This window comes from Monodon monoceros, unplaced genomic scaffold (assembly GCF_005190385.1).
Source record: "Monodon monoceros isolate NGI ecotype Baffin Bay Population unplaced genomic scaffold, NGI_Narwhal_1 Super_Scaffold_12, whole genome shotgun sequence".
In the NCBI taxonomy this organism is placed as follows: Eukaryota; Metazoa; Chordata; class Mammalia; order Artiodactyla; family Monodontidae; genus Monodon; species Monodon monoceros.
The window spans coordinates 163,055,207-163,077,537 of NW_021703768.1; the positions used below are offsets into that span (position 1 = coordinate 163,055,207).

The 22,331-nt window shown below is 54.4% G+C and overlaps 1 protein-coding gene across 9 annotated transcripts in view; it reads left to right on the forward strand.

The window, feature by feature from the left end:
* Positions 1-22,331, forward strand: part of DNM2 (dynamin 2) — a 93,534-nt gene that overhangs the window by 52,424 nt on the left and 18,779 nt on the right. For 3 of the 9 annotated variants that reach the window (XM_029217413.1, XM_029217405.1, XM_029217408.1), the window contains exons 7-14: positions 3,131-3,273; positions 7,839-7,974; positions 9,197-9,264; positions 9,876-10,014; positions 12,384-12,470; positions 14,732-14,802; positions 18,276-18,327; positions 19,271-19,282. In XM_029217413.1, coding sequence (XP_029073246.1) covers positions 3,131-3,273; positions 7,839-7,974; positions 9,197-9,264; positions 9,876-10,014; positions 12,384-12,470; positions 14,732-14,802; positions 18,276-18,327; positions 19,271-19,282 — 708 coding nt within the window. Of the gene's footprint in view, positions 1-3,130; positions 3,274-7,838; positions 7,975-9,196; positions 9,265-9,875; positions 10,015-11,111; positions 11,251-12,383; positions 12,471-14,731; positions 14,803-18,275; positions 18,328-19,270; positions 19,283-22,331 lie in introns of all 9 variants that reach the window. The other 6 variants (XM_029217412.1, XM_029217404.1, XM_029217407.1 and 3 more) reach the window with 3 other exon arrangements.

A 22,331-nucleotide genomic window follows, 5' to 3' on the forward strand; every position in this document is an offset into this window, starting at 1 on the left:
AGTGGTTCAGTTATACGTATATCTGTTCTTTTTCATATTCTTTTCCATTATGGTCTGTCACAGGATATTGACTATAGTTCCCTGGGCTATACAGTAGGACCCTGTTGTTTATTACCATTATTTTAATTACCACCGTAATTATTTAGTCACGTACCCAGAAGTTTGCATACAGTTCCTGACACTGATGAGCTGGGTTACGAATGCCTCGCCTGAACCAACACCGGGTGGCTAGCAGCGCTTGACAGTGGCCAAGTGGGAGGACTTCGGAGTCTGGCCTTCCTTGGTCCAAAGCCCAGCCCCGCCTCTCCGAGCCTCCCCGTCCATCAGGCGGGAATCATCCGCATCCCTGCCCCCAGGGCTGGCGTCTGCTACATGAAATGCAGCACAGAGCAAATGCCAGCAACTCTGGTATCTCACTGCTTTTCTAGTGTTATTTTTTCCCACAGGTAGTATATTCACAGGGCTCATAAAAAAAAAAACAGTGTTTATAAGTATATAGTGGGGGGCTTCCCTGGTGGCGCAGTGGTTCAGAGTCCGCCTGCCGATGCAGGGAACACGGGTTCGTGCCCCGGTCCGGGAAGATCCCACATGCTGCGGAGCGGCTGGGCCGGTGAGCCATGGCCGCTGAGCCTGCGCATCCGGAGCCTGTGCTCCGCAACGGGAGAGGCCACAACAGTGAGAGGCCTGCGTATCGCAAAAAAAAAAAAAAAAAAAAAAGTATATAGTGAAGCACTCCCATCTGCCCCTGCTTCCCACCCCTAGGGAACCACTGTTAACACCACCTGAGTTTCTTTCTGTTCATAAAAGCAAAAAGGACTTTTGAGAATCACATTTCTCTCTTTCTTGCATAGTCATAGATAACCGCCCCTTGGTTGTTTTTTTTTTTTTTTTTTTCTCAGCAGTATCTTTTGGAGCTCTGTCCCTACAGAAGAAGCTTCCTCACTCTTTTTCGTGGCCCTGTAGTAGTCCCTGAACATATGGGTCTTAGTCTGTTTAAGCAGGCTCTTTTTGGAAGGCTGGTTTCTAATGTTCCTAGTCAGTAAAAGGCTGCTGTTTAATAACATCGTTTTGCATGTGTGCCACTTTCTATGAGACTAAAATCCCTAATGTGGGATTATGTAGCTATATCTTAGCAGGCAGTGTGGTCCTTAGTGGCCCCGGGGTTATGAGGAATTCCCCCTCAGTGCTATATGGTAGCATCTCAGATGGGGCAGGGCCCGACAGCCTGAGTCCTTCATGACTGCAGTGGGACACAGTGGCAACGTGGGAGCTGGGCCCTGTCCTTAGGGAAGGGATGTTTCTAATTGGGGGCACCAGGTGGGGGCACCAGGTAGAGGCACAGTCGAGTGTTAGGCAGTGATGGGGCCGGGAAGAGAGCTGGCGCAGAGCAGGAAGGCAGAGCAGGCAGCTCAGCAGAACAAAGAGGGAAGTAAGTGTCTGGTGGGAGAGGCCCTCCAGGAAAGGAAGCAGCGGTCTGCCTGGGCAGGGGGTGGAGGGAGAGGAAGGGAAGTAAAACTCCCTGCAAGTGCCTGGGACCCCCTTTGAGAGCCGCAGGTGAGCAGCCCAGCTCCACATCCTTGTCCCCCACCCCTCCTTTGCCTCACAAGCTAAATGGGGCCACTGTAACGCCCCAGGATGCTGTTGGGGGCCGGAGTGCACTGCCACCCTTAGGGACCTGCAGCTCCCACAGGGAGGGGCCCCAGCTCACATAGGGCTTTGGGGTGACCATCAGATTCATTCCGCGGAGTGTGAGCCTCCTTCATGTGTTTTTTTCTAGCTTGATGGAGAGTTTGTCATTTCTTTTGTCTTGTAGGACAGATGTGGCCACAAAACACTGCTTTTCACTTTGTGGGTTTTAGCTGATGTATGGCTATTATTTTTTTCTTCCCTTCTCTTTTTCTCTTTTATCATAGTTTTTAAAAAAGTCAGACAGTGCAAATATAGTGAATGTCCCATTTCCTCCCATCCTGCGATGGCTCTCTTCCCCTGAGGCGGCCAGTGTCACCACTTCCTGGGCTTCCTTCTCGAGACGCTAGACACTGATGTATCTGTACCGCCAGCCTTCCTTTTCCTCCTGCTTCTCTTTTCCTTCTTTTCCCTTTCCATCTTCCTTTTCACCACCTGAACAGTTAAGATATTTACCCACTGCTCTGTAACTAGATTTTTCTTGAACGACCCATCTTGAGGCTCATTGCCTAACTTTTTCTGCACTGCTGCCCCCTTTTAAAATTTGTGAATAAGGAACAAATCCCCGTGGTTCAAAGGAAGAACAATAGGGCTTCCCTGGTGGCGCAGTGGTTGAGAGTCCGCCTGCCGATGCAGGAGACACGGGTTTGTGCCCCGGTCCGGGAAGATCCCACATGCCGCGGAGCGGCTGGACCCGTGAGCCATGGCCGCTTGAGCCTGCGCGTCCGGAGCCTGTGCTCCGCAACGGGAGAGGCCACAACAGTGAGAGGTCCGCGTACCGCAAAAAACAAAACAAAACAAAACAAAAACAAAAGGCAGAACAATAGAGGAAAAGGGGGCTGCAGGGAAGGGTCCTTCCACCCACCTGGTCCATTCTGCCCTTCTCTTGTGAACCATCCTTCACTCTGTTCGTGCAAATGAAAATGTGTTCTTACTTTCTCCCTGTCTTTACAGAGGGGAGCACGTCATAGGTGTCTTCTGTGCCTTTTTTGGCAAACTGTTTCTGTTGTAGTTTGTAGGGCCCGTCCCCGTATCTGTACGTTCCCCCAGCATTCTGCAGTGTGGATGCACCATCGCCCGTCTGACAGTCCTTCTGCACCTGGGTCCTGCGTTGGCTTCTAGGCTTTTTTTTTTCCCCCCACTGAGCGGCACTTGTGGGAGGCTGTTCCCAGTCAGCACTTGGGTCCTGCTGCCTGGTCCTTGCGAACAGTTGCGTGTACTCTTTGGTGTGACAGCCTGGTTGATGTGCCCTCCCAAGGCCCCGCGGGCTTTTTGCAGCATCTCGCGCTGTGGACGGAGCTGTGCCACCTTTCCCTGCCCCTCACGCCAGTGTGACTCCAGCTGGATGTTTCTGTTGGTCCCTCGAGGCTGGGGGTAGAGCGGGCCTGCCCCTTCTCAGCATCCTGCCTGTGCTGACCTCTGACCTCTAGCCTCTCTCCTGCAGCAACTGACCAACCACATCCGGGAGTCACTGCCGGCCCTGCGCAGCAAGCTGCAGAGCCAGCTGCTGTCCCTGGAGAAGGAGGTGGAGGAGTACAAGAACTTCCGGCCCGACGACCCCACGCGCAAGACCAAAGCCCTGCTGCAGTATGTGCCCCTCCCCCCGCCTGGCGCTGCGGGGCCTCCACCTGGCCTCAGGCTCCCCCACTCATCCGTCCGTCTGTTCGTTCAACAAACACTTGGCCAGAGCCCCCTGTGTGCTAGGCCCTGTCTTGAGCACTGGGGTCTCCCCAGTGTGCTGGGCAGACACGCCATATGCTCAGAACGGGGAGGGGGGAAAGGATGAGGCAAGATAAGTAGATGAGAACATGTGTACTCTGTGAAATGGCCAAGTATCGAAGTAGGGAAGGGGCTAGAGAGTGCCAGGGTAGTTATAGGGGTGCCATTTAAAATAAAGTGGCCAGTGAAGGCCCCCCTGAGACAGTGAGAGTCGGGAAGAGACCTGAAGAGGTGAGGAAGGGGGCTACGCAGAGTCCTGGGGTTGGGGGCCTGGCCAGTGCAAAGGCCCTGAGGCAGGATTTCATCCAGCATGTCGGAGAAGGCCCATAGGGCTGGAGCAGAGTGAGCGAGGGGAGAGTGGGAGGAAGGGAGGGCAGGAAGGGAACAGGGTAGAGCCTACAGGGCCTTGTAGACCATGGGGAGGGCTTTGGTTTTTGCTCTGAGGTGGGAGCCATGGAGGGTTCCGAGCATTGGCAGGACATGGCCTGACTCAGGTATTCACGGGCGCCCTCTGGCGGCTGCAGGGAGGACAGACATGGGGGAGGGAGCCGAGCCATGTGTCAGCTACTTCTGCTTGCTTTCTTGTAATCCTCACCCTGACTCTAAGAAGGTGCTCCCGGCAGCCACCCAGCTGTGAGTCGGAGGAGTGGGTGTGCCCCATGATCTCAGCTTCTCACCCGGGTCTTCTCCTGCCTCCGCACTCCAGGTGTCTGCCCTGCCGGGGACCCTTAGCTGACTTGGCTAGAATGGGATCCAGAAGCTCCTTGGCACCTCAGATGGCAGATGGTGCCGCGTACAAGACCCCTCCCAGAGGGACACTGTCCTGTGTGGCCGTTATAGCCCTGACGTCCCCCTACCCTCTCTGCCAAGTGGCACTGCACACTGGTTGGATCGGGGGTGAGAATGCTTTTAACATCAGACGGCCTCAGCCCATTCCGAAAAGCTTTCTGCAGCGCCAGCGCTGGCCCCTTACAGGCTTTAGGAGATCTGGTGTAGCGCGTGCTGCAGAGGCCACGGCCTGGGGCTAAACCTGGGCCTGATGGGCAACCACAGGCAGGTGGCCATACCCCTCTGAGCCTCATTTTCTTCGCCCCTAAAATGATGACCGCAGCCCGCAGCGGCTCTCAACGTCACGTGGCCATTGGGGAATCTTGTGAAGACGCTTTTGGGGCCCTTGGCGGGGCGGGCCAGGGGACACCCTCCACGACAGCACCCATCCCCCAAGGTTCGTGTCATCTTTCACCTGTGCCCTGAGGCCCGGCCCGGGTGGTTTTGACATCGCAGCAGGGGTGCACCGCTATCATGTGCGGCCCCTCAGCGAGGGCTGGTGTTCCTTCTTCAGCGTCTTATCTGCAGTCCCAGATCCTCCTGCAGGCTATGGGCCACACAGACCAGCGGTCAGCAGAGGCCCTTGCTTCTTCCTTCCCTGCTGGCGGGCGTCCCTTTGAATGGCTTGTTGCGTGACCTCCTCCTCGGCCTTTATTATAAAAATGACTGCCTTTAAGTGTACAGAGGGTGAAAACTTCCCCTCCCTCCTCTGCACCACGGTTCCTGTCTCCAGGCTCTTGTCTTACCAGAGAATGAGGACAGTGGCATCAGACTAGCCCCCAGTTCTGCTCTCTCGCAGCTGATGGAAGTGGCATCGAGAGCCTTCCATTTCCCACGGCCGCCTGGAGTATCCCACACGCTCTTCCCGTGACCCCATGCCCATAGGGGACGTTCGGGTATTTTTTTGCTGCTTCGATAGATGCTTCTCGAATTCATTGTTGAGCTCACAAGCGAGGATTCCCGCAGGGCAGACTCCTAAAAGAGGGATCACTAGCTTGAGGAGAACTTGAATTTGAATCAGTAGCGCTTCCGTGGCCTCCAGGGGGCCCCATGCCCGCTGGCCCTCCCGGCCTGGTTCTGGGCACCCCCTCAGGTCCCACACAGGTATATATGGTATGTGGCTCACTTGGAGCCAGTGATAGGAAAGCTAACTGTCTACTTTAATCATCCTCGTTACCATGATCGATTGTTCTGAGTCGAGCTTTTTCCTCCCAGGCACAGCTTGGTCCTTGCTCCATGTCGGGGAACCAAGTTATACAATGACCTTCACCTCAGCTCCATCCTGTGCATAGAACACAGATCACTTAAAACCCTAGCAGGTTTTTTTCCCCAAGCAGAGGTGATCGGGGACATTTTTCAAACCAGCCCTTGTCCCTCAGCTTTTGTGTTTTGCGCCTGGATCTCTCTCCTTCTAGAACTAGGATCAGGAATGCACGTTCCCTAGACGTGCAGTTGTGGCTCTAAACTCAGGACCATTCATCTCTAGGGACCGCTGGTCAGTTTTAGATATCTTACCCGCCCTGTACCTTGGTGTATTTATTTGCTGTGGCTGCAGCAAAGTACCACGAACTGGGTGGCTTAAACTAAAATAGAAATTTATTGGGAATTCCCTGGCGGTCCAGTGGTTAGGACTCTGTGCTCTCACTGCCGAGGGCTTGGGTTCGATCCCTGGTCAGAGAAGTAAGATCCCACAAGCCCTGCAGTGTGTCAAAAAAAAAATAAAAATAAAAAAGAAAGAAAAAGAAATTTATCGTCTCATAGTTATGTACACTGAGTGTCCAAAATCAGGGTGTCGGCAGGGTTGCTTTCTTCTGTGGACTTCGAGTGGCTTGCTGGCAACTTTGGGGTTCCCAATCTCTGTCTTGTCTTCACATGCCGTTCTCCCTGTGTTGTGTGTCCAAATTTCCCCTTTTTCTAAGGACACCAGTCACAGTGGCTTAGGGGCCCACCCTTCTCCAGTATGACCCCATCTTAACTAATGACATCTGCAAAGACTCTTGTTGCCAAATAAGATCACATTCTGAGGTACTGGAGGTTAGGACATCAACATGAATTTCGGGGGGACACAATTTAACTCATGACAGTTGGTAAGTATGCTCTCTGAGTGCAGCTCGGACTCCAGGGCCCCTGGGAGGCTGATGCTCATGCATGCTCCGTCTTTTCCCTTCCGAGTCTGGCGGCAGCTGGCGTGGTCTTCATCCCGCTGCCTAAACCACTCCCTGCTCCGTACTCTGTCCTTGCTGTAGTGCTCAGCCTTTTACGACCTTGGCCCTGATTTGGCCACCGTTCAAGGTCCCCATTCCAGGTGCAGCATTAACGTAGGCCTTTTTGTGTCTCTGGGAAGGAAGTCAAGCGTGGGCGCTGTCTGCTTCACGTGGGCAGAGAGCTTCTGGGGATCTGGGACGCCCTGTGCGTGACCCCCTGGGTGTTCTGGAAGAACCCCATCCATTGGTGGCCGAGGCTGGCCGCCCTGGCAGCTTGCAGGCATCAGCTGTATTTGCCCGTAAGAGCCGGGCTTCTCTGTGCCAGGGAACTGCCAGCTCCCTGCTGCCAGCCCAGTGCGGGGCCGGTCCCGATTGGAGCGGCTCCTCTTCTGGGGAACCTCCACACAGTACTTGAGGAGATCCAGAATTGGGGGAATGGAAATGAGGAAATGATTCAGACAGACAGTGCAAGGGACTGGGGAAGACAATTAGAAATGCTAAAGAAGACCAAAACACTGATAAATATCTTGGTTCTTTACTGTTCACTTCCTCACAGCACTAATTAGAAATACTCTGAGACACTTTTTTTTTAAGGGCTGGGCTGGGTTCCAAGGGGCCATGCGTGGCGTTACCACATTTCATCAATTAGGTGTGCACTTAAAAAACATTTTTTTTAACTTCTCAAACCAGATGATTCAGATGAATTACCATTAATTGGCAACAGTTTTCTTTTTTGGGGGGTGTCCAGGGCCATTAGTGCATTTGGGGACCAATGCCTGCTTTGAGTTGATGAAATCTAGAAACTCCTTAAATCCTTATTACAGTGACCCTGTGTGGAAGTGCTGTTACAACCAACCCACTTTGCAGATGAAGAAACTGAGGCTCAGAGGGCAGAGCCACCTGTCCAAGGCCTCTCAGCCCATCAGTGGTGGAGTCCTGACCCAAACAGACTGGGAGGTGGCGGGAACCAGTGGAAGCCACCTGAATTGTGTGCAGGGGCTCCCTTTTCACGTTACGGTCCTGCTGGATCAGGCCAAACCGCAGGGCAGAGATTGCTAAACTGTGACCCCCGACACACACCCCGCACCTCCCTCTTGCCATCTGCAAAATGGGAGTAATAACTGCCCCCCCCACCCCGAGCCCCCAACTCAATGAATGAATAGTCGTAGCAGGCCTATAGAGCGGGCCTGGTGTGTAGCAAGTGCTTGCCACTGGCTGCTCCTGGATTTTGTCTGGTTTTGCTGCTAAAAAATAAAAAGATGGGTGTTCCCTGGTGGCCTAGTGGTTAGGATACAGTGCTTTCACTGCGGAGGAAAGTAAGCCACGGCTTGGCCAGGGACATAATTCCGGAGCTGTGTTAAAACCTCTGCTTTGATCTTCGGGTCTTCTGTTTCCTCATAGGATGGTCCAGCAGTTTGGGGTGGACTTCGAAAAGAGGATCGAGGGCTCTGGAGACCAAGTGGACACGCTAGAGCTCTCCGGGGGTGCCCGGATCAATCGCATCTTCCACGAGCGGTTTCCCTTCGAGCTGGTGAAGGTAGCACTGCCCGGGCCAGGCCCTCTGGTCAGCCTTGACCCTCCTGCTCAGTCCACCTTGAACCCGGCCTCCTCCCAGGCCACGAGGTCTCGAGCTCCCACTTCCAGGCCCGGGCCTCCTTCCCTGAGCTTAGAGATTTCCAGCAGAGCTGTATGAAAAGTTCCATTTTCTTCCTCTGAATACATGTTCTTTGCAAAGTACATAGAAAATATAGGTAAATTCACATGGGAAAATGTCCCCAGCATGTGGTTGAAAGGGAAAAAGCAGATTTTGGAGCCAGCATGTACAACAGAACATACAGATGATATTACAACATCCTTCATGTGAAATCATACACGCATGTCTAGATGTGTGTCTTTTTGCAGAGACAGACCTGCAAGGATATTCACAAAATGTCAGCTCTGGGTGCTGGGATTGGAGGTTTTCTTTTTGTTTTAATTGCTTGAAGTTCTATACTTTTTTACAGTGAGCACGTGCCATCTTTGTAAAAACCAGTCATGTTCTTTTCAATAGAAGAGCAAAAGCTAAAAGGAAAAAAACACCCATAATCCTAACACCTACAGACAACGCCTCTTAGCACCTGGATGTGTGTCCTTTGAGAATTATTTCTGTGCAAATGCAGGCAAAAAGCCTCCCTGCGTCCACAAACACAATACATATATTCATCCATACCAGTGTGTGCATTTGTATTTTTTAAAAAATTAATTATGCACATTTGTATTCTTTTTTTTTCAAATGATTTGCCATCTTTCCAAACTAGTATATACATTTCATGCATTGTCAATGGCAGAACACTATCTTATTTTATGACTGTCCCATCGTTCATTTAACCAGTCTCCCATTTCACGGCATTTAGGTTCTTTGCACATTTTTCAGCAGTTACGGATGGCTTTGTGAATGTAGCTAATCCTTGATTAATTCCTCAAGATAAATTCCTAGAGCTCTTAAAAACAACCCTGTGACAGTATAGGTATGTTTTGATTTGTACTGCCACGTAGCCCAGAAGAAAGTTTGAGTTGATTTTCCTTCCAAGAGAGCAAGAGTGTTAGTTTCAGAGCATCCTTGCTGAAACTGAGTTTTAATGTTCTTGAAAATTTGACCAATTAAATATTCTGCCCTGTGAATGTAAATGGTACACAGGAGGTGACATTCCCTAGGTACAGACCTGATGTGGCGGTGCCTCAGGTACCTCCTTGCGTGTGTTTGGTTTGTCTCTTCTCAGATGGAGTTTGATGAGAAGGACTTAAGACGGGAGATCAGCTACGCCATTAAGAATATCCATGGAGTCAGGCAAGTTCCACGAGGGGAGGCGCCGTGTTCCCTTCTCCTCCATGGTGCCACCCTGCAGCGAGTCAGTCCCCACGATCCTTGGGGTGCCCCAACTGGGGGGGCCTGGAGGGGGCTCTGGGATGGTTTGCAGTAGCTGTCAGTCTCTCCCTCTGGGTCTCCAAAGGCACTCGAGGGTGCATGTGCTTAGTTCTGTGTGGATCTGTCATAGGCCCCGCGGCTGTCCGCTGCCCTTGGGTTAAACATGGGTTAAAGGGCCCAGTTACCGTGGTCAGCCAAGTCAGAAAGCTCACTGCAGATTTGCCCTGGGGGGTGGGGAGGAAGTCAGACCCAAGGCACGATTGCAGGAACCCCAGCATTTGTCCCCGTCATGGGTGCCCCGGACTCCTCCTGGGTCCCCACCGTTTTGCTCCCGCCCTCCACGCTTGTGTCGCCATGGGGTCCTCACATCGCCCTGGGGGGTTCCAGGTAGCGGACGCGGGCGTCCGACCCCCAGACTTGCTGCAACCTTGGCTCTCTCGGGAACCCAGCCCGTGCCTATGAAATCGCTGACCGTGCTTTGTTTCTCTCTGACTTATCTCCCCTGCCCCCTCCCCGGGTACGGATGGTTTTAGGACCGGGCTCTTCACCCCGGACTTGGCATTCGAGGCCATTGTGAAAAAGCAGGTCGTCAAGCTGAAAGAGCCCTGTCTGAAATGTGTCGACCTGGTTATCCAGGAGCTAATCAATACAGTTAGGCAGTGTACCAGTAAGGTATTGGACCCTCGGCAGGGTGACTCCTGGCCTTGTGGAAACGGGGCTGTGGGAGTTTGGTATCAGGCTCCCGATGGCTGCTTGGCCTTTGCCCCGCTGGTCCCCCTCCCTCCCCTTCCCAGATTGCCTCAGTTTCCAAGAACGTGGCCTCTACCCAGAGGCTGGGGCAGAAGCGTTTTGGCCTGGGTGCAGCCTGGGGGTGCCAGGCCTCCAGATTCCAGACTGGTGGGCAGGGCTCCCTGGGACCCTGATACCAAGCTTAGCATGTGTCTGATGGGGGTCTTGCTGGGCTGTCGCTTTGCTGTCTTCTGGGAAGCAGAGAGGGACCTCGCGTCACCTGCTGGAGGCCAAGCTCCCTGAACCTCCCTGCCCCTCACAAATGCCTTCTTGACAAATGCCTGGCACCCTCAGGCTTTCCCAGAGCCAGCCACTTCTCTGTCCCCAAGGCGCCGAGAAAGGCCCAAACGCCAGCGGCCTAAGGAGTGCTCGGCCCCGGGCTCGCCCCTAACAGCCTCCACCAGCTCCCACAGGAGCAGTGCTGTCCCCAGGCAGTGGCCCTCGGACCCCCGGCCTGGTTCCCAGGGCAGCACATGTTGGCCAAGGTGCTGACGCGCTTCCTAGTGGCCAGTTTGTGCTTGCACATCCCCCATGGCCGTGGAGCTCTGGGTCGGCCTTCCAAGACAGGAGTTTCTGCTTCATCCTTCTGTTCTCAGTCTGGAAAAGCCCACATTTGCTTCTTAAGCTTCTTCGATTGGAAAAGGGAAGGGAAAGAAACCCAGGTGGTTTGGAGACGTTCGTCCTAGAGCCCATTGTCACAGATACGAAAAGGCAAGGCCTCCCCAAACCTTTAGCTGTTCGTAGGCTGACTCCCACCCGTAGCACTTTTATAATTAAACCCCAGACTGAGCCCACCCCTTGGACCCAGGTCGCCTCTTGATCCGAAGCAGCTTCCGGGGCAAATGCGGGCGCAGGCTCCTCCATGCATGTCACTAACCAGCTGACTCTCGTTTCTTCTTTCTCTGTCTCCCGTCCCGCGTGTATGGCCTGCACTGCCCCTGGGTGTCTTTTTACCTCATCCCGCCCTCCGCATGACCCAGGACGGGGCTCTTCACCCCCGACATGGCCTTTGAAGCCATTGTGAAAAAACAGATTGTAAAACTCAAAGAGCCGAGTTTGAAGTGTGTTGATCTCGTGGTCTCAGAACTGGCCACGGTCATTAAAAAGTGTGCTGAGAAGGTAACAGAAGGTTTCATTATTATCACCTATGCCTCTGTCCCCCATCTCCTCTTTCCCATCGTGAGTCTTAACCCAAGCATCTGGGAAACTCTGCCTCGGCAGGAACCCCCTTCCGTGGGCCAGTGGTCGCTTGGAGACATCTCAACTTTGCCTTGGCTGACACAAGGGGGTGGGCCAGCCGCACTTGGGTTCCACCTTTGCATCTTGGGCCTCTGACGGGGATGGAAGGCCTTTGATGTCGCCAGATGCACTTACTAAGCAGGCAGCAGGGATGAGTGTCTATGCCCATCCCTGGAACGCTTTGAGAAAGGTGGTTTCCAAACTGCCACCAACGCGGTGAAACACTTCGCCCGCGTGCTGGTCTGCGTGTTCTTACATCACAAGGCATCTGAGAATTTTTCAGAGTTCCTTGGCGGTCCAGTGGTTAGGACTCTGCAGTTCAGGTTCTGATCCCTGGTCGGGGAACTAAGATCTCACAAGCCGCGTGGTGTAGCCAAAAAAGAAAATGGAATTTTTCCTCTAGTGATTTTGACCATTGGCTCAATTTTTCCCAACTCGTGGTCTTTCCCCAAACCATGGAAGGTGGGCTTCTGTGCGTTGGGTTGGTTGCTGCTGCAAAGGCTGGGGCAGCGGGGGTGCCAGAGGAGTGGATCCCAAAGGTGAGATGATTGGGAGCAGTTTCCCACCCCCCGCAAGGGAGTCCCTCTGAGGTCGATGGCCCAGATGCTGGCCCTGCCCCCATGCTAGAACGGGCGCTGCTGCGCACTCCTGAGCTGCGCTCGGGCCCTCGCCCTGGCGGCCCAGGGGCTTTAATTACACTGTGTCCTTGCTCTCACCCAGCACTTCGAGGGAGGGGGGGGTGGCTGTCACCCGCTTTCTCTGCCACTTTCCACCTCCGAGACGCATTCTCGAAAAACACCTCTGCTTGTGTGCGGGCACCCTCTCGGTCTCTCTGGCCCACCGTCCCCTTCCTGTCTCCCGGCTGGAGCAGCTCTGAGACAGGAGCGGGGTGGGGAACCGGTGGGCACACTCCACGTCACCCCCCCCCCCTCCTCCCATGTCCTCCGTTTGGCTCACTTTGCTGCCCAAGCCACGAGGACCCAGCCGACGCCGCCACTCTGCTTTCCCTCCAGCTCAGCTCCTACCCCCGGTTGCGAGAGGAGACCGAACGAATCGTCACCACTTACATCCGGGAACGGGAGGGGAGGACCAAGGACCAGGTACTGGCTTTTTGTTTCATTCTTCACATACAGTTTATGTGCAGTAGATCTTGGTCGTGCAGTGTGAGTTTTTTTTGTTTTTTGCGGTACGCGGGCCTGTCACTGTTGTGGCCTCTCCCGTTGCGGAGCACAGGCTCCGGACGCGCAGGCTCAGCGGCCATGGCTCAGGGGCCTAGTCACTCCACGGCATGTGGGATCTTCCCGGACCGGGGCACGAACCCGTGTCCCCTGCATCGGCAGGCGGACTCTCAACCACTGCGCCACCAGGGAAGCCCTGTGGTAGCCTTTTGATCCTGTGTCCCTTCACTCTGCACCATGCATTCAGGACTCATCCCTGTTGTTTGTGGTGTAGCCAAAGTGTGTCTCTTAGGACTGCCAAGTAGTGTTTCATGGTGCACATGGACCACAGCCTGCTTATCCATCCACCCACCAGAGCATGTTTGAGTGCTTTTTGTGTTTTCACACTGTCCCATGAAGACTATCATAAGCATACCCGAAGGTAGAGAGTGAGATGCCCCACACAGCCACAGTTCAAGTCTCACCTGTCACCTGCTCAGCCCAGGGCTGTCATCCTGCCTTCATGTGGCCCGACACCTGGTTTGGGTTATTTCCCCCACGGTGGTCCACTGTGTTCTCTCTCTCTCTCTCTCCTTTTTTTTTTTTAAATTGAAGTATAGTTGATTTACAGTGTGTGCCAATCTCTGCAGTACGGCAAAGTGACTCAGTTATGCACATATAGACTTGTTTTATATATATATATATATATATTATTTTCCATTATGGTTTATCCCAGGAGATTGGCAGCTGTTTATTCAAGCTGTTTATTTATGGAACCGAAACAAGCCCACCTGTTGTATTTGGTTGTGAGATCACCTTGTTTAGAACAGTCCCTCTCCCCTTGACATTGACGGAGAAGAAACTTGCTCATTTGTCCTTCACAGGGTCCCCCATTCCCTCGAAGCTTCTGTAACCTGGAAGTTTCGTGAAAAGCTCGAGAGATTCTAATTTGTTTTGTTGTCATGGTTGGCAAGAATGCTACTGTCCCTTCCATACACACCATAGCCCCCGATTGCCCCACTGTTGTCATGGCTGGGCTCCGGGGCAACAGGACTCAGACCTTTTAAACCGGCGACAGTGTCTCCCGTGGACGGAGCACCCCAGCATTTTCCAACAACCCCCCAAGATCCGAGTGCCTGGCCCGCTTTATGCTTGAGGGTCCAGAGGCACAGTGAAGTGACAGGGCTGTTTAAGGGCTCGTGTCTTATCTGAGACGACATCCTGGCTGGCTGGTGTGTGCCTTTGTGCCCATGTGTTTCATTTTAATGTCCTTACCTGGCCAAATTACCTTTGCCAGTTTTTTGTTTGTTTTTAATTTTACCTAAGTATAGTTTTTCTGGTTTTTTTTTTTTTAATTTTATTTATCTTTGGCTGCGTTGGGTCTTCGTTGCTGCGTGCAGGCTTTCTCTAGTTGCGGCGAGTGGGCGTTACTCTTCGTTGCGGTGCGCGGGCTTCTTATTGTGGTGGCTTCTCTTGTTGCAGAGCATGGGCTGTAGGCACGTGGGCTCAGTAGTTGTGGCTCGCAGGCTCTAGAGCAGGCTCAGTAGTTGTGGTGCACGGGCTTAGTTGCTCTGCAGCATGTGGGATCTTCCCAGACTAGGGATCGAACCCGTGTCCCCTGCATTGGCAGGTGGATTCTTAACCACTGCGCCACTAGGGAAGTCCTTTACTGAAGTATAGTTGATTTACAATGTTGTTTAATTTCTGCTGTACAGGAAAGTGATTCAGTTATCCATGTATATACATTCTTTTTCATATTCTTTTCCATTATGGTTTATCACAGGCTATTGAATATAGTTTCCACCTTTGCCGTTTTAATGAGGCACTTATAGCATGCCGGGCACTACTCTCAACATGACATATTGTGACCTACGTAAGCCTTTACAGTGAGGCCTTACTGCCCTACTCCAGGCCTTGGAGGCTGCACTTGTGGCTACCACATTGGGCTGCCTCACTCTGCTCTTTTGGCCCAGTCTTTCTCACTTGTGAGGCCTTGGTGTCTGGAAGCACCGATGCCCCCTTCCCTCTGCAGATGGACCCCAGGATATGGGAAGGAGTGGGTGGGTGATCACTCTTCTCCTAACTGGGAAACAGTGTGGTTGTTCCGGGGCACCCCCTGCTGGCGGGTGTGGGAAGTGCTCTGGCAGCGGCCACTCCCTGCCACGCTGGGCTCTGTACTCACCATGACCCCCGCTTTCCCCCAGATTCTTCTTCTGATCGACATAGAGCAGTCCTACATCAACACGAACCACGAAGACTTCATTGGATTTGCCAAGTATGTACTTTTCAAGATAGTGGCTGGTGGGGTGGCATGCGTGTCCACCCTCAGAGCCACGCCTTGAGAAAGGCGGTCAAGTTGGGATTCCGCTGCTGGGCTGGGGCACGAAGGTCTCTCTGTCATGGGTCCCCAGGTGAAGCACGGGGCAATTGGAAAGCATCTGGAAGCTTTGCTGGGTAGCAGCGACCCCCCAGCCTCCTTGTCCCCAGTGCACCTCCTGTGGGGCACCCCCATGGTTAGTTTAAGGAGGAAAGGGCGGTCCAGTGGTCAGAGGCTTCAAGACGGGGCAAGGCTAACTAGCGTTCAGTGCTTCCTTTCCTGCAGGACTTCTCAGAGCCTTTCGTAGACTCATGTGCAGCTTTCCCAGTCTCCCTGACGTGCACTGGGCCCTTTCACTGAGCAGCTCAGGGGCTCAGGGCTCCAGGGGCTGCTCTTTGGGAAGTGCTGCCAGGATTTGCATGGCTTCTGTCCATATGCTGTAGATTTAAAACTAGAACCTTCCACGGCACCCGGATAAGGGGCCAGAAGAGCAGGGCGCTGATTTCAGCAGGATATAAATATAAGTGCTGGTGGCCTCCAGTGTCACCCGCTGATGCCATCAGCCCCCCGCCTCGGTGAGTATCACACAGATTGCTCTGATGGCTCGCGAAGGTCCTCTTTCCGGAGCCTGATAGAATAACAGGCGGTTGGTAGCCAGCCTCCTTGTATTTGTTTAGCCGGTATCGCTGGTGTGCTTTCATTGCACCAGGCCCTGTGATAACAGCAGTGAGCAGGCCCAGACCCAGGTCCCCACCCTGAAAGGAAGGTCCTGCGCCAGGGACAGAGCTGCCCCCAGGCAGTTAAGACACAGTGTGGTCAGTGCCGGGGTGGGGCTGTCCACCGCCCGTGGGAGTCCGGAGGGTGGCCTTGTGGCCTGGCCTTGGGGGTGCAGGGAGGAAGGGGCTAGCAGGCTGGGCAAGAGGGTCTTCCCGTCCAGGGTCTCTGCTGGCTGAGTAGTTCCCTGGGTAGACATTCATCAGTGCACTCAGCTCTTCTGTGCTGGACACGTGGTTGGTGAGTGGAATGAACGAATGAGTGAACGAATGAATGGGGGGCATGATTAGAAGCTGCTGCCCCAGCCCAGGTGAGCTGAGGGCCCCGGCCGGACTGTCCCTGCTGTGGGGAAGGCTGAGGGGCCCTGGCCGGGCACTGCCCCTCAGGCTGGGCTCTCAGCCTGGGGAAGCAGCCCCACTTGCTCCTGCTCCCCCAGCAGCCGGGTGTGTGGGGCCTGGAAACGCCAGTCCCCCTTTTCAGGTTGCTGCTGTTTTCCTCACCTTGATGTCTCTGCTTCTCACACTTCATCCACAGTTCCTTCTCACAATCTCTCCTGTTTTTCCTTTGACCACTCCACTCTTTCCTCTGGATTCCTGGGCCTTCCCACTTCCCCCAGCTGTTACTATACTGAGCAGCTGGTGACCGGGTGGGTATTGCCTGCTGTGTGCCTTTTCCCTAGTGTGTGAACGGGGGACGCCCTGACTGGGGGCAGGGCCCAGGGTGCCAGGCTCCACCCGGCCCAGGCCCAGGCCCCGGCCCTGGGTGGGATGTCGCAGGGGCCCCTGGAATAGCCACGGAGCACTGCCTTTGTCCTAGGACGGTGAACAAGCCAGACTTGGGCCTTGCCTTTTCAGAACCCCGAGGCTGAGAACCCACACGCTGTCGTTAAGCCAGTTCTCATAAGGAGGATGACAGTGGGAAAGGAGGGCAGGTGGAGGGGCTGTGGGAGAGGGCAGTGACGGATGAGGCTTGGAGAGACCTTCCCAAGGAAGTCATGACAGCCAGGCGGTGGGGCCAGCGCGGGGTCAGAGAGCACTGGAGACAGGGAAGGAAGGCTGAGAAGCAGGAGCATGAAGGCCAAGGCAAGGTGGAGGGGTGAGGTCACGGCCTCGTCACAGGAGGGCCTGCAGGCCAAGGGGAGCACACAGACACACACAGACACACACATGCGCACACCACACACACACAGACACACATACACATGCGCACACCCCCCCACACACACACACCAAGGAGGCAAGGGAAAGAGGGGCTGCGAGGCATGTGTGAGACCCAGGAAGCCCTTAGGAAGTAGAGCATCTGGGACCTCACCAGCACCCAGACATCACTGTGAGTGGCTTAGCTCTGTGTCCTTCAGACACTATTGATCCACCTCCTTGCTGTGCATAGAAGTTCTGGGGTGTTTTCTCACTGCCCTCAAAACACTAAAAACAAGGCCCAGAGAAAAAGTCCTTGTAGTAAATATATTGATCTTAGGGAAATCAGTGGATAAATTCCACTTCCATTCTTTTCTTTTTTTTCTGCGCCACAGGGCATGTGGGAATCTTAGTTCCCTGACCAGAGATTGAACCCATGCCCCCTGCAGTGGACGCACAGAATCTTAACCACTGGACCGGCAGGGAAGTCCCTCATTTCCATTTTTAATGTTCCACCATTTACTGATCTAGGAACAGAAGCCTACTTCCTTAACACACACACACGCACGCATGCATGTGCACGCGCACACACACACACACACACACACACACACACACAGGCACACACACTACCTTATCCAACAGCCAGCTTGAACTTTAAGGTAAAATCCCAGAGGCATTCAGTGAAGGGATTAAACAAGATGTTTTGCCTTTTCATGTTGTTTCAAAAGTTCCAGCTAAAACAATATGATAAGAAAAGACAGTATGACCCCTAAGTAACAGGAGTTAACAGTTGGTTGCCGGTGGTGATAATGATGGTCCGAGTAGAAAATATATTAGGACAAACAAGGGAGCTGAGTAGGTGCCCACATACAAAATAAAGGAGACTTCGTCTGTCTGTTGTGAACTAGCCAGGAAACAACATAGATGAAGAAGTAAAGAGATCTGGGACTATAGGTAAATAAGGGACCTTGCAGAAACACATTGACCTCGACTGTCCTCTGACTTGGGTCAGGAGCCATCCAAGATGAGTAGCGTTTTCATGCGAGCAGCTGTCCCATAGCCTCATCTCCCAGTCTGGATGGCCCTGTGGTCAGAGCCGCTCTGGGCCTCGTGCCCGGGCCAGGATGGGAGGAGAAAGCGGGAAGAAGCCTCAAGTTTGAGCCCCCAAACACTGAAGGTTACTCTGAAGCCAGCATGGCTACCTCCCAGCCACTTGGGAATCCAGCTTCCCATGCCCCCTCTTGGAAGTGCCAGGACCCAGTGACTCCTAGAAATAGCTGGCGCTCTCAGGAGTGGCCGAGATCAGGGATGAGAAGTCAGGGTTTAATTTGGTATCTCATTCGTTCCATGAGCCCGCTCTCTTTCCCTTGGGCAGCCCGTCATACACGGGGGGCTTCTCTCTGCCTCTGCCCTTGGCCCCCACTCGGGAGAGAACCCCACCTGGGCCACGAGCGCCTCTTGCTCCTCGTCCCTCATGGGCTTCCTGCCGCATGAGCTCTCTCTGTGCTTTGGTTTCAGCGCCCAGCAGAGGAGCACCCAGCTGAACAAGAAGAGAGCCATCCCCAACCAGGTAACCACCCACCCCTGCACCCTCCGCGGCCCGCAGCTCCACCCTCGGGGGGTGGGAGGGCACTAAGGGACCACCGAGCCCAGCAATGGCACCTGGCTCAGCATGTCCCGCCAGAAACCCCCACCCCCACCCCTCCAGCCTCTCAAATCCACTTAGGTTTTGATATTTTGGGAAACCGGTCTTTGAGCGGCAGCTCTGGCAGGGCCTAGGGGGCAGATTTGCAGAAGGCCCTGTCTGACATCCAAGGCCACGGCTAGAACTTGACACTAAGGAGGGGGGCAGCCCAGTCCCTCTGGTGTCTGCAGCCACATTGGGTTCCCAGGCCCAGCCCTGGAGACTCGGAGCCTGGGGGGAGGCTGGTTGTGACAGGCAGGTCTGGGGAGCCTGGGGGTGCTTTGATCCCCATACCTGGGGAAACCCAGAGCTGTATGGGGGGTTCTCCACCTTGATGTCATGCCCCAGCCAGAGGCCTTGTGAAGTAAGAACAGCTTTATATAGGCCAGTATTAGGTGCCCTTTTTTTTTTTTTTCCTGCCTAAGAAAACACATCATCTTTGCAAAAATTTCTGCCGGTGTCCCCTGCCTTCTCCACATCGGGCGGGGGTGGGGGTGGGGGCTCTGCTCTTTATCTTGCACGATGACAGAGCCCTCTGGAAAAGAAGGGTGTAACCACTGCATGATTTTTTTTTTGCGCTTGCCATAGGTAATACATATATTGTTGCTTTTTCATTTCGGGAGATGATAATGAATTAAATATTAACACCATGAATATAATTAATAGCATGTAATTTTTTTTTCTTTTGCTGTTTTCTCCCCCTGCTCTTCTCTCTCCTCATTTTTGTGCCTTTCCTGCTTTTTCTCCATCCCCTCATGTCCCTTATGTCTCTTTTCCTCCGCCTGCTCTTCTTTGGTTTCCCCACAACCCTAACTTTGCATTTTCAAAGGGGGAGATCTTGGTAAGTACTCACTTAGTCTGGTAGCAAACATTAGAGAACTTGGTAGTGGTGGAGACCACGCCACCCCATAATATCCCCTCCCCCCCACCCGCCCCCTGCCAAAAATAAATAAATAAATAACAGAACAACTAAAAATCCAGCTAACCTTTAGAAACCCCTGCCGTGGCTGCCGTCTGCCAGGCTTCGTGTTGTCCTGGGCTAAGCTGACTCACACAGACACTAACCTGACCACTGCCCCCATCTGGCGCCCACCCCTCCAGCCCATTCCTGACACAGTTTCCTAGTTTCCTGTAGGTCAGGGATGGCAAATACTCAGCTAACACCCCAGGCCTTTCTCCCTTCACCTCCCTGGCCGGGGATGATTTTGCTCAAGCCCTGCAAGAGCTTATTCTTGCCACTGCCACCACTCTGTTTCCAGACAACACCATGCAGAAATTTTCCCCTCCTGCACTCAAGGCAGACATTCTTAATTGATCCAGCACTCTTTTCCTTGTACCTCTCTCCTGTCCTGTGCCCCTGGCAGACATCACTAATTGATCCTGGCATTTTTGTTTCCTAAGCATGTCACTACTCCCCATTCCGTGGCAGATGTGACTAACTGGTCAAGGAAATTTTTCCCCCATGTGATAGCTTTGCACGTGATACCCCTCCTGTACCCGTGACAGACATTGATCAGGGGACTCTTTCCTGGATGCTGCCACTATCCTCCTGCCTCCATAGCAGATACGATGATTGATTAGGCTGTTCTGTTGCACTTGCCCCTGTCCCTTTGCCAATGGCAAACATTACTAATTTATCCTAGTGTCCTTTCCCACAGTGCCCAGAATTCTCACCACAGTGCTACCCATTGATTGGCGAATGGTATTTGCCATCCCTGTTTTAGGTAACACCTCCTCTCTGTGTGTGGCCCAGCCCAGCCTGGCAGGGAGCAGGCAATGCTCGCTTCTGAGAGTTGAGCTCTTTTCAAGGTGCTTGCCTTTGGACAGCTGGCTTCCGCCCCAGCTCTCCACCTTGGAGACCATGGCCTGGGCCACCAGCCCTAACCGAGGCCTCCTTCTCCTGGGTTCTCTCCCCCCACACTGGGCGGGCCCTACTGCTGCCCTCTGGCAGGGATCTTCTGGTGACCCCGGGATCTTTCCAGTAGCTGAGCTGAACCCCTAACAGGACCTGGAAGATGCAGAAGGGTCCAAAGCTTGCCATGGTTGGGGGCGGTTGCGGGAGGAATGGATCGTCCTTGGGCCCATGGTTCCCACTTTCCCCATGTGTCACCCCCAATCCCCTTTGAATGGTTTCTTCCCTCCAAACAGCCCAGAGGCATGTTTCTCCCCACACCCACACCCTGAGAAGTTTAGTCATTCTTTTCCTGCCAGATTCCACACCCCTAGCCACGAAGCCCAGCCCTGCCGTGTGCGTGGCTGTGGCTCCTGGGTCTTCCAGCCATGGTTTCCATCCCTGCCCAGGCGACTCACCCAGGGAGGAGGAGGTGGGCCCCAGCTGCGTCGCTTCTCCTGGCAGCCCTTCCTCCCGCCCCCAGCGTGCCTGCCCCCCGGAGCACGGGAACCCCGCCTGCCTCTTCTATCTCCCCAGCCGACCCTACTCCCACCGCCCCCGCCCCCCTTTTCTAAGCCCAGTCCCTTGGGCACAAATCTGGCTTTTGGATGAGAAGGCCCGACCACTCCTTTTCCTCTAGACTCAGTGCCTGTGTCTGCCACTGGCAGCTTGCCCCTCCTCGGGGCGGGATTTTGTCTCTGAATCCCTTTGGGCTCCCGCACAGGCAGCTCTCTGGGTGGCTCAAGGGCAGAGGGACCTGAGGGGGGACAGTGCTTCTCCAGGCCTAGCTAGCAACCTCCTGCCCCGAGGCTCAGAGGTGCCATTTCCAGCATGGCCGCATGCCCTGGAGCGTGACAAGGGCCCCATCTGCTAGCTTTGACCTCTACCTGACCCAGGGTGGAGGCAGGCGAGCCAGCTTGGCCACCAAGGGGTGGCGGTGGGGGGCACATCTGCCCCCTTGGGAACGAGGCTGGGCCTGGGAGCATGGAGGCCTTGCCATGTGAGGACTTCTTCTCTGGGGAGCACACAACACAGCCTCCCCCCCGCCCCCGGCTGTCGATTAATGACTGAAGTTTAGAAGCACCCACTCTAGACCTGGACTAAGACAAGGCAGGCCCTACCCTGCCCCTGGGGGAGCGAGGAACAGGCGGGGACAGGCACCCACGCAGCTCTGGAGCTGGGTGTGGTTGCCAGATGCAGGGGCCTCTTCCACCCCTGGCCTGACCACCCGTCCCACTTTGCCCGGGACTGAGGGCATTCCCAGGACTTTGAGGACTAAGCCTAGAGACCTCCTGGACAAGCCAGGGCAGGTCGGTCACCCTGCTGCCAGGACTGAGACCATGACCTCGTTGGGGCGGACAGTCTCTGCCTGCTGCCTGACGGCCACAAGACTCCCAGGTGCTGTCTCGTCATCCCAGGGAGGGAGAAGCCTTAGCACGGGCTGCCAGGTGGCATTTCAACAGTGGCACAGCCTGGGCAGGGACTTCTATGTGGTGCAGAGGTCCCTGGCCACTCTGTGGCCGTCTCTGCCTTCCTGGTCTCTGAGGCTTAAGAGCTCATTTCCAGCCACAGGCGGGTGGTGGCCCTGTGAAGATTTGGTGTGCCTGGGGGCAGGACAGAGTAGACAGGATGAAGCCCCTCTTGAGCCGCATCCACTAGGGAGGCATGTGGGCCCCAGAGGCAGCCCCAAAGCCCTACCCCACCCTGGGGGGTACAGCGCTAGCCCTTCCCCGCTGTCCATGGCCACAGGCAGCCCATCTCCTGCAGCTTAGCCCAGTTTGTCGCTGCCTTGTCCCCGGGTGTCCCTGCCTGCGCAGACTCATGCTTCCCGCCGCCCTGGGGCCCCCAATCCAGAGTGGTGGGAGGCTGCATCCCACAAGCGCCTCCATGGCCCGGGGAACATGGGAGTGTGGCCTCCCCCAGGCTACCTGCGTTTAGCTGTCAGGTGAGTCCCCCACGCAGGCCTGGGTTCCGTCTCCTGCTCAGATGACAGCAGTGG